Source organism: Ammospiza nelsoni, chromosome 6, assembly GCF_027579445.1.
Source record: "Ammospiza nelsoni isolate bAmmNel1 chromosome 6, bAmmNel1.pri, whole genome shotgun sequence".
Classification (NCBI taxonomy): Eukaryota; Metazoa; Chordata; class Aves; order Passeriformes; family Passerellidae; genus Ammospiza; species Ammospiza nelsoni.
This window is the reverse complement of record NC_080638.1, coordinates 2883813-2896931: the sequence shown is the minus strand read 5'-3', so window position 1 is coordinate 2896931 and position 13119 is coordinate 2883813. Positions and strand designations below refer to the sequence as shown.

Genomic DNA, 13119 nt, shown 5'->3' with positions numbered 1-13119 from the left:
CAGATTTGTAGCTACTGACAAAAACGATTACTGATCAATAAGCCACTTAACAGTTCTTTTCTCCCCACCCTTTGCCAATTAGAGAAACAAGACCAGAAATTCCCAGTAGAGTCTTCTCAGAACAGTTATTTTGAAACCAAATGGAGACATATTTGCTACATAGTTTATATATCCCACACCTAGTTTCAGGCTTTTTGTTTGGCCTCCTCCTTTAATTTCACGCCACATTTCAACCACAAAAAGAGCCTTGATATTGCAGATTCCTCAGGAGTTAGGAAGATCTGCAACTGCACACCTGGGCAGCACGTGAGATTCATAAAATTACATTACTTACATTGAAGATCCACTGAAATTAATACCTTAAAAAGAGGGTGAAAGACTCCTTGCCTGGAAAATATGTGGCCACCTAAAAATTATGTACCTACCAATCTGCAGACTGTTGGCAGCCTGACACTTGGTACTGCTAGGCAGCATTGTAAATGAAGCAATGAAAGGTATTAAAGGGTTTTCAGACTTTTTTTTTAACAAAACCCTTAATTACCCTTAGCTGTTTTGCCCAGATGGAGTTCAGCTGTTACAAATAACTTATTAACTACAAGCAATAATAATTATGAGTTGCAAGATACTTGTAGACAAAATTAAAGCTTTGCCTCAATTCTAGAAACAGATATAGTTTTATTTCTACTGACAGACCATATACTTAACAAAAATACCCATGACAGTTAAAAAATCATAACTCAGTCATGACCTAGCTTTGATGCTTACACAAACCCTGTTTGAAACCATGTACATATGCTTCCAAATAAAGCAGCATGGCAAAGTCAGCCATATATACAAGACAGTAATGATCACTACACACTGTCTATTGAAATTTCAGAAAAATTTCATTCTGCAATTGACACAATGAGATCCCATCTATATTACATATATGATACATATTATATATCTGTCAACACATTTTGGTATAATACCGTGCTAAAACAGTTCTGGGGTGCGGGTGAATCTCAAATGTATTTTTACTTTTCAGAAACAGAGAGAAGTAACCTGTGTGATAATAATTCTGTTGATTTTGTTTAGATTCCTGGGTTGAGCAAAATGAAACTAAAAAGTTTGAATTGAATTCTTCATGTGTTATTCATATATGATATTGACATATGGCATATTTTAGTGACCATAACTAAAAGTCAAAATTTTGCAAGACTGTGCAAGAACAAATAGGTATACTGCATTAAAGTATTGCAGGGAAGGTTATCTGTCATCTTTAACTTTGTACTAGAACCAGTCAGAAAACACTGATGAAACAGATAAATGAGAAATAATTTGCTTTTTAGAATTACAGAATATCTCAAGTAAGAAGGGATGCATAAAGATCATCAAGTCCAACTCTCTTTTCCCCTTAGGCTTACTTAAATCTACCTAAGGATGACCTAAAACTTTTTGGGAGGAAGATGCTCTAGTTCACTGAGTAATCACTAATTGTGGGAGAATTGCAGCATTTGAGGTTCCTTTGTCCATTGAATGGTTACCTCAGAGAAACAATACACACCATCCAGGTAGGAATAATTTCATTTAAAAAAGCAAGTTCAACACTTCAAACACAATTGTTCTTAACAGAATACGTAATTAAATTATAAAATGTGTGGTCACAGGATGTTGTTACAGGAGTGCAGGTTTATATTTCTGCATCCATGAAAAAGCCATCTGGGCAGATATGAACAAAGATGAAGACTTGAACTGTGTCTCAGCAAGTTTCTAAAGCACAGCCTTCTACAGAGAAGGAAGGTATCATGAAAAACTGCTCATCTCCTGTAGGGGACACGTTGGAAAGGCTGCTGGCAAAGCAGGGCAGACCATTCCTCTATTCTGCTACATCCAGCTTGTGTTTGCAACAGAATTGTGTCGAGTTTTCTGCTTGAAAAGGTAAAGAAATTCAAGAAATATACTAAAATAGTCACACAAGTTCTAGACTGCAATTTCATTTAAATACCTATTAAAATCTTTTTAAAGATAACAAAAATGTTGACCAATTTACTATTTCTCACAGTTCTATTATGGAGGTAGAGGTGGAAAAATATCTTCCCAAATGTATGTATTTCATTGTACAGCAAAACTACCAAAAAGGTGAAATTGGAAAATTTAGTATTTCATTTACTTTTGGTTTACTGAAATTAATTGGATAAAAAGAAGCCAAAGCAACAGAGACCCTTTGGGGGAAACACTAAGAGAATATATTTACACAGCATTAATAATATAACAAACAAACATGATTTAGAATGTCTTCCAAATAAATCAGGATTGCAAAAGCCAGCCTTTTGTGTCCTGAGAGCACTATAGATCTATGAAGTAACTAAAATTATGAAGAATTCAAACCCATTGCTAAAACACAATTTTGTGAAGTAAGGTATCAAAAGGAGGAAGAAATAATTTTTAATTGCAATTTTGATTATTTATGTCTGTATGCCCATATATAAACACTTCTATACTTAATATACTGGCAAGTATTTTTTGAACTAGATAAACTCAAATAGCACTATAATAATATTTTTAAACATACGGAAGATGACTATTACTAAAACATTTTTTATGGAAAGGCCTTTGAAGGCTTAATGGGATGAAGTGAAAATTCACTACAGAAGTGGGTATGTGGAGAAAGATTTGAGCAACGATGATTCACAATGACTGTTTCTGTCTTAGGACCAATGCAGGAGACCACAGTGTCACAGCATAAAAGACTGAGCATTTGGCAAGGGCATTTTCCATGGCTCACACAACTTTGGCACCTGGTTACCACTTGAACTCATGCACACAATATGCTCTTCTCCAAGAGCATTATTAATCAATTTGAAAAGGCACATTTTCTCCTTTAAAGACTTAAGTATTGTGGCAGAAAATATTAACCTGTCCCACAAATTAATAACAAATATTAATTTGTTAATACGATAGAACTTGTTTTGCATTCAGACAAGGAAGTCAGTTCAGGCCATTATTCTGCCTAAAGAAAGTTACTGGACCTCAGTTTACTCAAATTGTGACAATATGTATTATATTGGAGACATGGAAGACACTTTCTGTCATTTCACCTGCCTTTCAAGAAGACTCCAGAAAAACCCTAAAATCATGGAGGACACTCAAGCTCAGATGAAGAATATCTGAAACTCTGCCAAGAACATCCAAAACAATGCGTGAACTACTGTTTTCTAAAAGACATATGCTCAATCTGATGTAAAAGGCAAGTTTGAAAACAAGTAACACATAGTATTGTGTAAAAATGAGGAAAGAACAGGACTTCTTATTTGTTTCTCCTCTCTCCCTATCCCATCACTAAAATAAATATGAGCACTCCTGGCTACAGAGCAGTAAAGACTGCACTTTAAGACTTGAGTAAGTGACGAACTTTCAATATTAAGCACTAAATCATAGGTTTCTTAAAATATTTTCCACAATACCTGAAAGGCATCCTGATGTTCATTCTTTCTGCATACTTGCACAATGTCTCCCACGGACAGTGAATTTTCACAAACATGATATCACTGTTGGTAACAGCTGGCTGCAAAGAGCAGTAACATGCAAATACATATTAATAATTTAAACCTACAGCAATCACCCTTCCAGAAGCATTCTACCGGGTCAAATTCTGATTTTAGGCCTGAATTGGGCATGCAACTCTGAAAATAAATGCTCTTCTAGACAAAGGAAAATAGGTAACCTTTCTCGCTTACAGACTCTGTAGCATGTGTAGACAAGTGGGACAAAAGGCATCTGTAGGGAAAGATCTGTGGTCATGAACTTAAGTAAAGACTTTATGCAGCACCTTTTTACATGGAATAAATTTAACATGGAATTAATTTTAAATCTCAAAAAAATCACCTTAGATAAGTAGATTGAAGACCATTCTGTGTCTCCCATTAAAGGAGAAGTGTGGTCAGTGCTAGAGGCATGAGAACAGATGAGAGAAGGCTCCAGGTTGCAAAAATGGTAACTCAAGGGAATGGTTGAGCAATTGAGTTACCTGCTGGGAATTTTTAAATGCGTATGAACTGGGATGTTTAATTTACAATGTGTACTCTACACAAATGTTTTTCATCATTAATTTATTTATACATAAAAAAAAAATTAGTTTCAGCCTTACAGATTTCTATATTCACCTTCTCTTGTCAACACTTCAGTTCCCCACACTCTTCCCAGATGTATTTGCTTGAGATTCTATAACTAGATATTTTGATAGTTGAATTGTGTCCGATTAAAGCCTCCAAAAGCCTGACTTTGTAAGGTTTGGTAAGTAAAGGTAAAAGAAAATGCAGTTAAACTTAAAATGTTGCCAATTTTACCTACCCGTTCCATAAATCATGTCACAGTTCCATAGTACTACCTCAAATATTTTACTTTCTTGAAAATTGTGGATAAAATACAATGCTTGCGGAAAACAAAATAATTCAGAACTTATAAAACCATTTGTTTCTGAATGTCAGTAATTCTGAACTGACAAAAGCTCTATATATTAAAACTGGAACAAAATCAGCTATTTTTATTACCATACTGTAACAATTCTTAAAAGTCTTAAAACCAAATTTTAGTCAGGCTAGCTATTTATGAATATTTAACATGCTATATTGTGAGCTATATCTTGCAAGCTCATTGCTTAAACCCAGAACACGTATTACAATTCTACTGAGATGAAAAATCAAGACAAAAGACACATGAACAATAGGAGCTTACATCAGAATAGAGTAAATATATACCTGTTCTGCAGGTCATTCATGAGACAGCAAAAATGCAAGGCAATGTTTCCCTGGCTCATTTTCTTTCATTTTTTATTAATACTACTATTACTAGCCACAGATTAACCAGAATAGTGACAACCTTAACCCCTTGAGAAACAGTGAGACATTTAACATCAGGCATTCTGCTGAAAGACATAGAGGATATGTATTAAAGCAACAACATGAGTTACTGAAGCTGCTTCTGTTCTGCAAGCATGAGAAGCTGGAACTTTTCCCCCTGTACTGCATGACACTTCTGTGTACAAGCATGTATCTCCAAATCATTTTAAAATACACACTATCAAACTATTCTTCTTATTAGTTTAATACAGTTAAGCAGATGATGAGAACTGCCTGGAAAGGCTTGTAATTTTGTCTGGAATCTTTTATCAGTTCAGTAAAGTAGGATGGTACAATAAAGGGCTTTTTTTATGCCACATAAGCTACAGAACTCACCTCCCGTTCTAACATAAGCCCTTCTGCTCTCAAATTCTTCTCAAATGTGCTTCTTTTCTCTACCTGTGGGCTTGATTTCTTGTAGACCAAGATGTAATCAATGCGCTTTTTGCCATCTTTGAAGAAGAGTCCTGATGATGCCATGGCATCACTCTAGCAAACATAAAAGAAACATACTCTAAATATGGCATCTATAAAGATGAAGAGCTCCATTGTGAATTGTATATAACATAGCACTTACTAAACCATGGAAACAGCCACATATCTAAAGGATGATGAATATGCAAGAAGTTCAGAAGAACAAAAAAGTGATATGCATCAGTTCCTCAGGATTTCAAATTAATTAGAACAAAACAAAATAAAATAGCTTTGCAGAGCCCATATTCCAGTTATTTCAGTTGAGCAAAAACCTTAAAATTCTTGAGTGGTGTGTATTGATATGAACTTTTGTTTATCCCTACTTTCAATTGGAAATTAAAAAGAAAAAATAAGTCAATTAAAGAAATTTTCTCAGCTTTGTACCTGTGCAAATTTTATAAAACAAACATACCTATATTTTCTCCAAGGCAGAAATAAATCTAAAAAATTTAAAAAGAATGCTATTGATCGGAATGTTTGCACGGACAGTCTAGTTGAAGTGCTTTTTCAATGCCATGTTAGCCATGTTTCAATCTTGACTAGTTCCTTCCCACCATGCTTGCAAACATAAGGAATTACCTGACCTTGATATGGAAAACCCTGCTTTACATGCTGCTGCTGCTGCAGAGCTATTTTTGCATTCTGTGATTTGCATGCTTCAGAACAGAGACCAAACCAACTGGTGACAGACTACAGAATGATAGAATTATTAGGTTAGGATGGACCTCCAAGATCATTGAGTCAAACCAAACACCACCTTGTGACGACTAAATCACAGAACTAGGTGCCTCATCCAGTCATGTCTTGAACACCTCCACAGATGGTGACCCTGCCACCTCCCAGGGCAGCCTCTTCCAATGCTTAACCATTCATGCAGTGAAAAAATTGCTCTTGATGTCCCATCTGAGTATCTCCTTGTACAATTTAAGCTCATTTCCTCTTGTCCTGTTGACTGGTAGAAGAGGTTGATCTCCATCTTGCTACAATCTCATTTCAGGTAGCTTTAGAGAGGATGACTCCTCCGAAGCTTCTCTTGTGACTGAACAACTCCTGTATCCCCACCTTATGAGGCGTGCCACTCCTCTTACGAGGAGTGCCTCGTAAGCCTTAGTCTCTCTGGACCCCTCACCAGCTCCACTGCCTATCTCTGGACAGTGGACTTAATTAATTAATTGACTCCAGCACCTCAATGTCTCTCTTGCAATGAGGGGCCCAGAACTGGATGCAATACTCAATGTGTGCCCTCACCCATGCAGAGAGCAGAGGGACAACTACAGCCCTGCTCTATTTCTGATACAGGCCAGGTGCCATTGGCCTTCTTGGCCAACTGGGCACACATATTCAGTCAGCTGCTGAGCAGCACCCCCAGGTCCTGAAAACTTTAAAATCTGAAAAGGAAAACTGAGAAACTATCATCATCCTCTGGAGAATGCAGCACTTATTTAGACATGAACCATCCAGAAGAATGTTGGTTTCAAGAAGTATGCATTACACCCATCGTAAATGGGTCCAAATGTTTATGAATGCTGCATCTTCTGAACAATGGGATGATGCTGGTCCTAGGAATTAATCCTATTGGGATTATTTGGATATGAAATTTACAATAGTCAGTTATATCCCACAGGGACATTCTCTATTCAAAACTAGAACCATGTGCATGATATCAGCATTATATATATTGGATACCAGCTCACTTGTTTCTATGTGAAATGTTTTTCTTACACCCACATCTCTCACTGCCAGCTTTCTACACATTTAGTGCTTCTGAGAACTCCTCAGTCTGCAAAACCTAAAGCATTCTAACAAGATTCTTTCTCTGTCTTTGCTTTTTTAACTCCCAAAATAAAAAACAACAACAGTCTGTCTCAGACAATCTACCGCTACAAAGGAGTGCACCAGAGAACATTATTTAAGTACATTAAGCTTCAATTTCAGCTCTAAGATCATTGAGTCCAAGCATTAACCCAACACTACACCATGTCCCCAAGGGTCACATCATACACCTTTTAAGTACCTCCAGGGATGGTGATTCCACTTCCCTGTGCAGCCTTGTTCCAATGCTTGACCACCCTTCCAGTGAAGAAATTTGCCCTAACAGCAGATTTAAACACATCCTGATTTAACTTGAGGATGTTTTATCTTGTCCTGTCACTTGTTATTGAAAGAGACTGAGTCCCACATGGCTAAACCTCCTTTCAGGTACTTGTAGAGAGCAGTAACACCCAGCCTGAGCCTCCTTTTCTCCAGACTAATACTTTCAGCTGCCTCAACCACTCCATGTAAGACTAGCACCCTGGATCCCTCTTGGAACACACTCCAACACCTCAATATCTTTCTTCATATTCAGATAAATAATATCTGAAGTCCAAATTAAGGTAGCAAAGAGTGTCAACCAAGACTGTTAGTGTTAGTGAATATAGGGTCTGCCACCCCTTCTAAGAATTCTGAATGGGAATGGTAGTAAAACCATTATTTTTTATAATGTTATAGATTTAATGATCTAAATCCATAAGACCCAGAGGTTTGAGGGTGAGGTAGTAGACTGAAGGTTCAAAAGTGCAAGTTTGAATATGCAAGTTTTTAAAACACAAACTGTTTCAGGTTCAAGACATGAACAATGACTCTACTCTTGAACACTGAAGGATTCCTGCGCAAGTATTTTACAAAACCAGACCAGGGCTGCTTTTACAGTTAATGAAGCAGGCACAATAAGATACAAAAAGCCTGGCCAAAACTCCCCCAAAGGGGACATCTGGAACTTCTCCAAAACACTTTCTGCTCATGCAATTTCTGTACAGACATGCTGCAAATTACACCCACCTTTTGTAATACATTTCTACTGCCTTTCTTTAGGTTATTACTTCTAGTCTTTCTTTCCTCATTTCTGAAACATCTGATTTTCTTCAGTCTTAGAAAAACATGCTTTGTTTCTCAGATTAATGACAGTATCCAAATATGACCTCGTATTCATTAACATCAAACAGAATTATTTGGGGTCAATGTTAAAGACATAATGAGCAGTGAAGACAGTAGAAAGAAATCTTCTATCCCAGTTTAAACCAGACCACTTTCAGAGAACACCCCCCACAGGGGGTTTAGAAGTGCAATAGTGAAGCCACTTACCACATTCATGCAGTGAACCTGGCCTACATAACACTGATTTCATGACTGATTCACTTTAATGCTACTGGCACCATTAGTTTCACTTTTGTCCTATTCAAAAAAAACCAATGTTGACCACCTATATTAGCAGTAATATAAAAATTACTTAAGTAATTAAGTACTAGTAAAAGAATTTATATGGTTGATTTGTATGGATGATTTAGTTGGGTCTTTTCAGTTGATCTGAAGGAGCTCCATAACACAAAAGGGCAACAGGCAGCAGTAATTTCAATTAAACATCTAAGTCAGAGTATATTATCTATACCTAGCAGAAGGAATCAGCTGTTAGTGCAGTGGGCATTCAAGCACAGATAATTTATTATTTATCTGCTGGTTTAGACCAATACATTAATTCATTCTTTCACCTTTTTAAAGAGAGAAAAGGATCAGAAAAGGAGAAAAGCATCAGAAGAAATATTTTGTGTAAAGACCTTACTCTCTAAGATTTCCTGTTTCACCTGAAAAATGAGTATAAAAGGACTAATCAAAATTCCTTCATCCTCTCCATCACCTTACTCCTCCAGATTTTCTGAAACAGTATCCATCTGTTAAGCTTTCTTACATTTACACACATATGAAAACTTGTTTGTTTGGAAAAACTCCTTTTAGAGTATTGCAATATAGTTCAGATAGTAAACTCAACAATTTAACCTACCCTTGTTCTTTCAAAGTCTTTAAATAGAAGAACTTCAACTGTGAGGCACCACTTGACTCAAGCTTGTCCATTATGCAGAATCATAATACACTGGCTTGCATCAGAGGCTTTGATACCATAGATGCTGCAGTTTCTTGGTTTTATTATGTATCAAGATTTTTGATTGCTTCATAGTTTGTGGTTAGTATAACAAATCACATGACAAGCTGCTTTGAAGTCTGAAAGTGTAAAATTCAAAATAGTGCCACTATCATTCAACTGAAGTTTACACAAGGCAAAACACATCAATCAATTTAGCCTAGAAAAAGGAGTTTTGGCTCAATCAAAAAGAAAAAAAAGGTGGAAGCACAATGCAAATATTTAGCAAAGCTATAAAATAAAAAGTTTGTATTTTCATTCAAATGTATAAAAAGAACTTCCTTGGAGGGACATCCCTCCAACATGGAGGGATTTCTCAATAAACTATTTTTCAGATTCTAATTAATTAGAAATGCCCTTTTCACAAAGTGGGAACATCTGCTTTACTGGATCTTTCTCTCCCCAGTTAATTTAAGTAGCACATTTCACAGTAATTGTAACTCTTTCAACTTCATTTGTCTCACTGCTGCTCTGATGTGTAAATTAAACTTTTATCATTTTTTCACCCCAAACACAGAAACAAATATTTCTAAAGAGGCAGTTGAAACCATTCTCAAAACAGGAGCAAATTTTAGATTCATACAGTCACTGTATCCTAATTTAGTGGTATATTTTCTTTGTTTTCCACCTTATACTGGTAAAAAGTTTAAGATAGTGAATAATATACTCTACTTAGGTGAATTCAGATGTTAATGAGAACCACACATAGGTACAACATACATGTTGTAGCCATTTGTTTCACCTTCAGTCCACCACTGACAACTCTCTTCAAAAATAACATAACAGCAAGGCTTAACGCCTGACAAAATAGGTGTTTACATTTTAATGGATTTTAAGAAAATTCCCATTCACTTGTTCAAGTATTTGCAGCTTGAACTGTGCAACAGCAAAATACAAGTACATTCAAACCACTATGAAAGGCTCTAATTTGTTTATACATTAAAGGTACTAGGATAGAGCATGTAACTAAGAAATTGTAATTAATTACTTCCCTCTACCACATGCTCAGAGTTCAGCCAGTGTCAGCTCTGATTTCTACGTATTCAGTAACTTTCTAGAACATCATCCAGCAGCCCTCAAACCCATATAATCTTTAAAAACCCACAAGATCTCTCACAAGGATGTCCACAGCTCATTTCTGGGACAACTGCTTGCTATTCCTTGTTCTGAATTCAGGACAAATTTGTTTTTTTGCAAAAAGCACAAAAAAAGAGATGTTTTATACATTCATATGGTATCTTAGAGCCCAAAAAGGCCAGTATGGATTATCATATATGTACATATATTTATGTGTATTAGTGTGTATATATGTATATACATACACTCTCAAACACACAGATACGTATACATGCATATTCACTATTGCTGTCTACACTTGTAAGTAAAATCAGCTAGGAACACAGTAAGAAGAGCAGAAAGACACTTAAAATGCAAAACCATACTGGTTTCTAGAGGGATGTCAAGGAAAAGCAGTTTTCTGTACTTCTTCATGCTTTTAAGACAACTTTCAGAGATAATAATGGATTAATTCAGGGCTTTTATATAATGAAGTAAGAAAAAGCAGCCATGGAAACAACTTGAAGAACTAGGGCTGGAATTCTGACAGAGGTCAAGTCTGATCTGTTCACTTCTTCAGCATGGCAACTACCTGAAACTGAAACATCTACATGAACAGCTTTTCTGTTCTATCTCTGAGAAGAATGGTTCTCTGTAATAAAAGAAAACTTTCTTCCAATATAATATATTGATGATCTTGATCTTCATATGATGCTAATAGGTTGGAAGATTAATGGAAGATTAATGAAAAACATCCCATTTGTTTAGGTTACTAATTCTCCCAAACTCTGTTACCATGATCTTGGCATTAACATCTACAGTAATACTCACACCAAAGGATGCCACCATTTAAGTGGTGAGTGTCCACATCCACAGCTTATGGTTCGTCTTACACCTTAAGTATTTTCTGGAAATAAACACATCTGTGATTCTAACTACAGTGGATATTCCCATGAACAAAAGTAGGATACCTAAATAATGCTTGCTTTATTTCAGGATGTTTAAAAATCAAAGCTGGGACTTCAATAAGTTTTAGACTTCTTAAGTTACTTGGAATTAGCTGTGAAGTGTTTTTAAATAGTACAAGACCCATTTTTTACATTCTAAAAACATACTCTGATTAAGAATAATCTAAGGCATGCTTTATGTGAAATTTTCAAAGCACACATCTAAGTTAGACTTCATCATTTTGTGTTTGTAGGAATGGATAAACCATAACCAGATTTACTAGAATCATCCTTCCAATTACTTAATTTCAAAAACAGATTGATGATTTCAAATGTATATTGTTTTAGCGTTCTTCTTGTGCAAATAACCAAGAAAATTTGGGACATATTTGCATATGCAAAGACATCCAAACTACACTGGGCATCAAAGACAACATGACAGGCTTCCATAATTACCCACACTATTGCATTTCTGTGAGATTACACTGCTGGGCAGAACAAAGCTTTTTCTGTGGAGACAAAGACTTCCAGAAATATCTGACCTTCCTAATTAAACTGCATTTTAACCTTTTAGGATTTACTAATTTAGCAATTACTTCAGCTTCCTCACAGACGATTTTTTTTTCCATTTATAGTCTACTCAGACTTGTAGAGTAAGCATGAAAAATGCATTTGTATATATTATGAAAAACATATCTGACTTCAGGAAAGGAGTGGGTTAGGTGATATGCAAAATTTTTAAAGGAAGTCTTTTCAATATTACCATATGAGGGAGCAGCAATGGAGGATGTTTGGAGACAGGAGGAGGCTTTTTTATATTAAACCTCTTCTAATTTGCTCTTGAGGTCTAATAGGGATGTCTTAAGAAGCATACTAACATAACCACTGAAAATTCTTCTTTACATATTTTTTTTCGAACATCTTTGTCTATAAGTTAAAATGACTTGCCATTTACCCCGAATTTCCTGAAATATTTTCTGAGATTTTTTGGCTTTTTTTCTTTAATAAAACCTCACAGGAAATGAGACCCAAGCACTAAAAGCACAAGCATGAAGTCAACTTTTGTTGCACTTTACCACATCCTTCCATTGTGGGATAAGGATTTTATCTGTTATCATTGCTTTTAGGCTTTATTCACTTCCGTGTTATTAGACTGCATTTTTGGACTACCAGAAAAAGGCAGTAAATTGGGCCATTGTATAGGTAGCATTTCTTCATAGTTCCTGAATCCAAGAGATAATAATGCAAACCTTGTTCCAAAAATTATTTCTTTACCTTCCCAGACAGCAAAATGCATTACCTAGATAAAATATTTACAGAATCAAAGAGAGTAACAGTGATCTAGTGAATGAAAGGAAATGGAAGAGCAATTTCTCAAATATTCCTATCTTGCTACTATACATGCAATAGCAATAGGTAAAGAATTGGCTGCTACTGATTTTGCCACTTCTCTAGGAAAACATTGCCTTCCACTCAAAGTCTGTTTTAGCCTGCTTCCCTTTCCTAAGGAAACTAGAGCATTTCAACTATCAGCCTTTCACCCAGGGGCCTTCTCATTTTCTACATTTCCCTTGCAAAGCAGATACTACTCGTTTTTGCTCAATAGACACTTGTTGGCCTCATTTTTCCTTGTGAGACCCCTTGGCAGAACCACATACATAAAGTGGTACTTTCTGTGCAATTTCAAGAGCAGCTGGTGATGAGAAGCTGGCAGAGATGGATAATGATGACAGCTTTTTCATGGGTCTGAGCGACTCACAATTTTTCAGTATGAAATCTGTGGATTCTGAAATATACCAACCCACAC

The 13119-nt window shown here is 35.9% G+C and overlaps 1 protein-coding gene across 3 annotated transcripts in view; it reads right to left on the bottom strand.

Moving 5' to 3' along the window:
• ANO3 (anoctamin 3) overlaps positions 1-13119 on the bottom strand; it is a 111573-nt gene that overhangs the window by 46661 nt on the left and 51793 nt on the right. For all 3 annotated transcript variants that reach the window (XM_059473530.1, XM_059473532.1, XM_059473531.1), the window contains exons 5-6: positions 5217-5369; positions 3447-3547 (exon numbers count right to left, since the gene is read on the bottom strand). In XM_059473530.1, coding sequence (XP_059329513.1) covers positions 3447-3547; positions 5217-5369 — 254 coding nt within the window. The remainder of the gene's footprint in view (positions 1-3446; positions 3548-5216; positions 5370-13119) is intronic.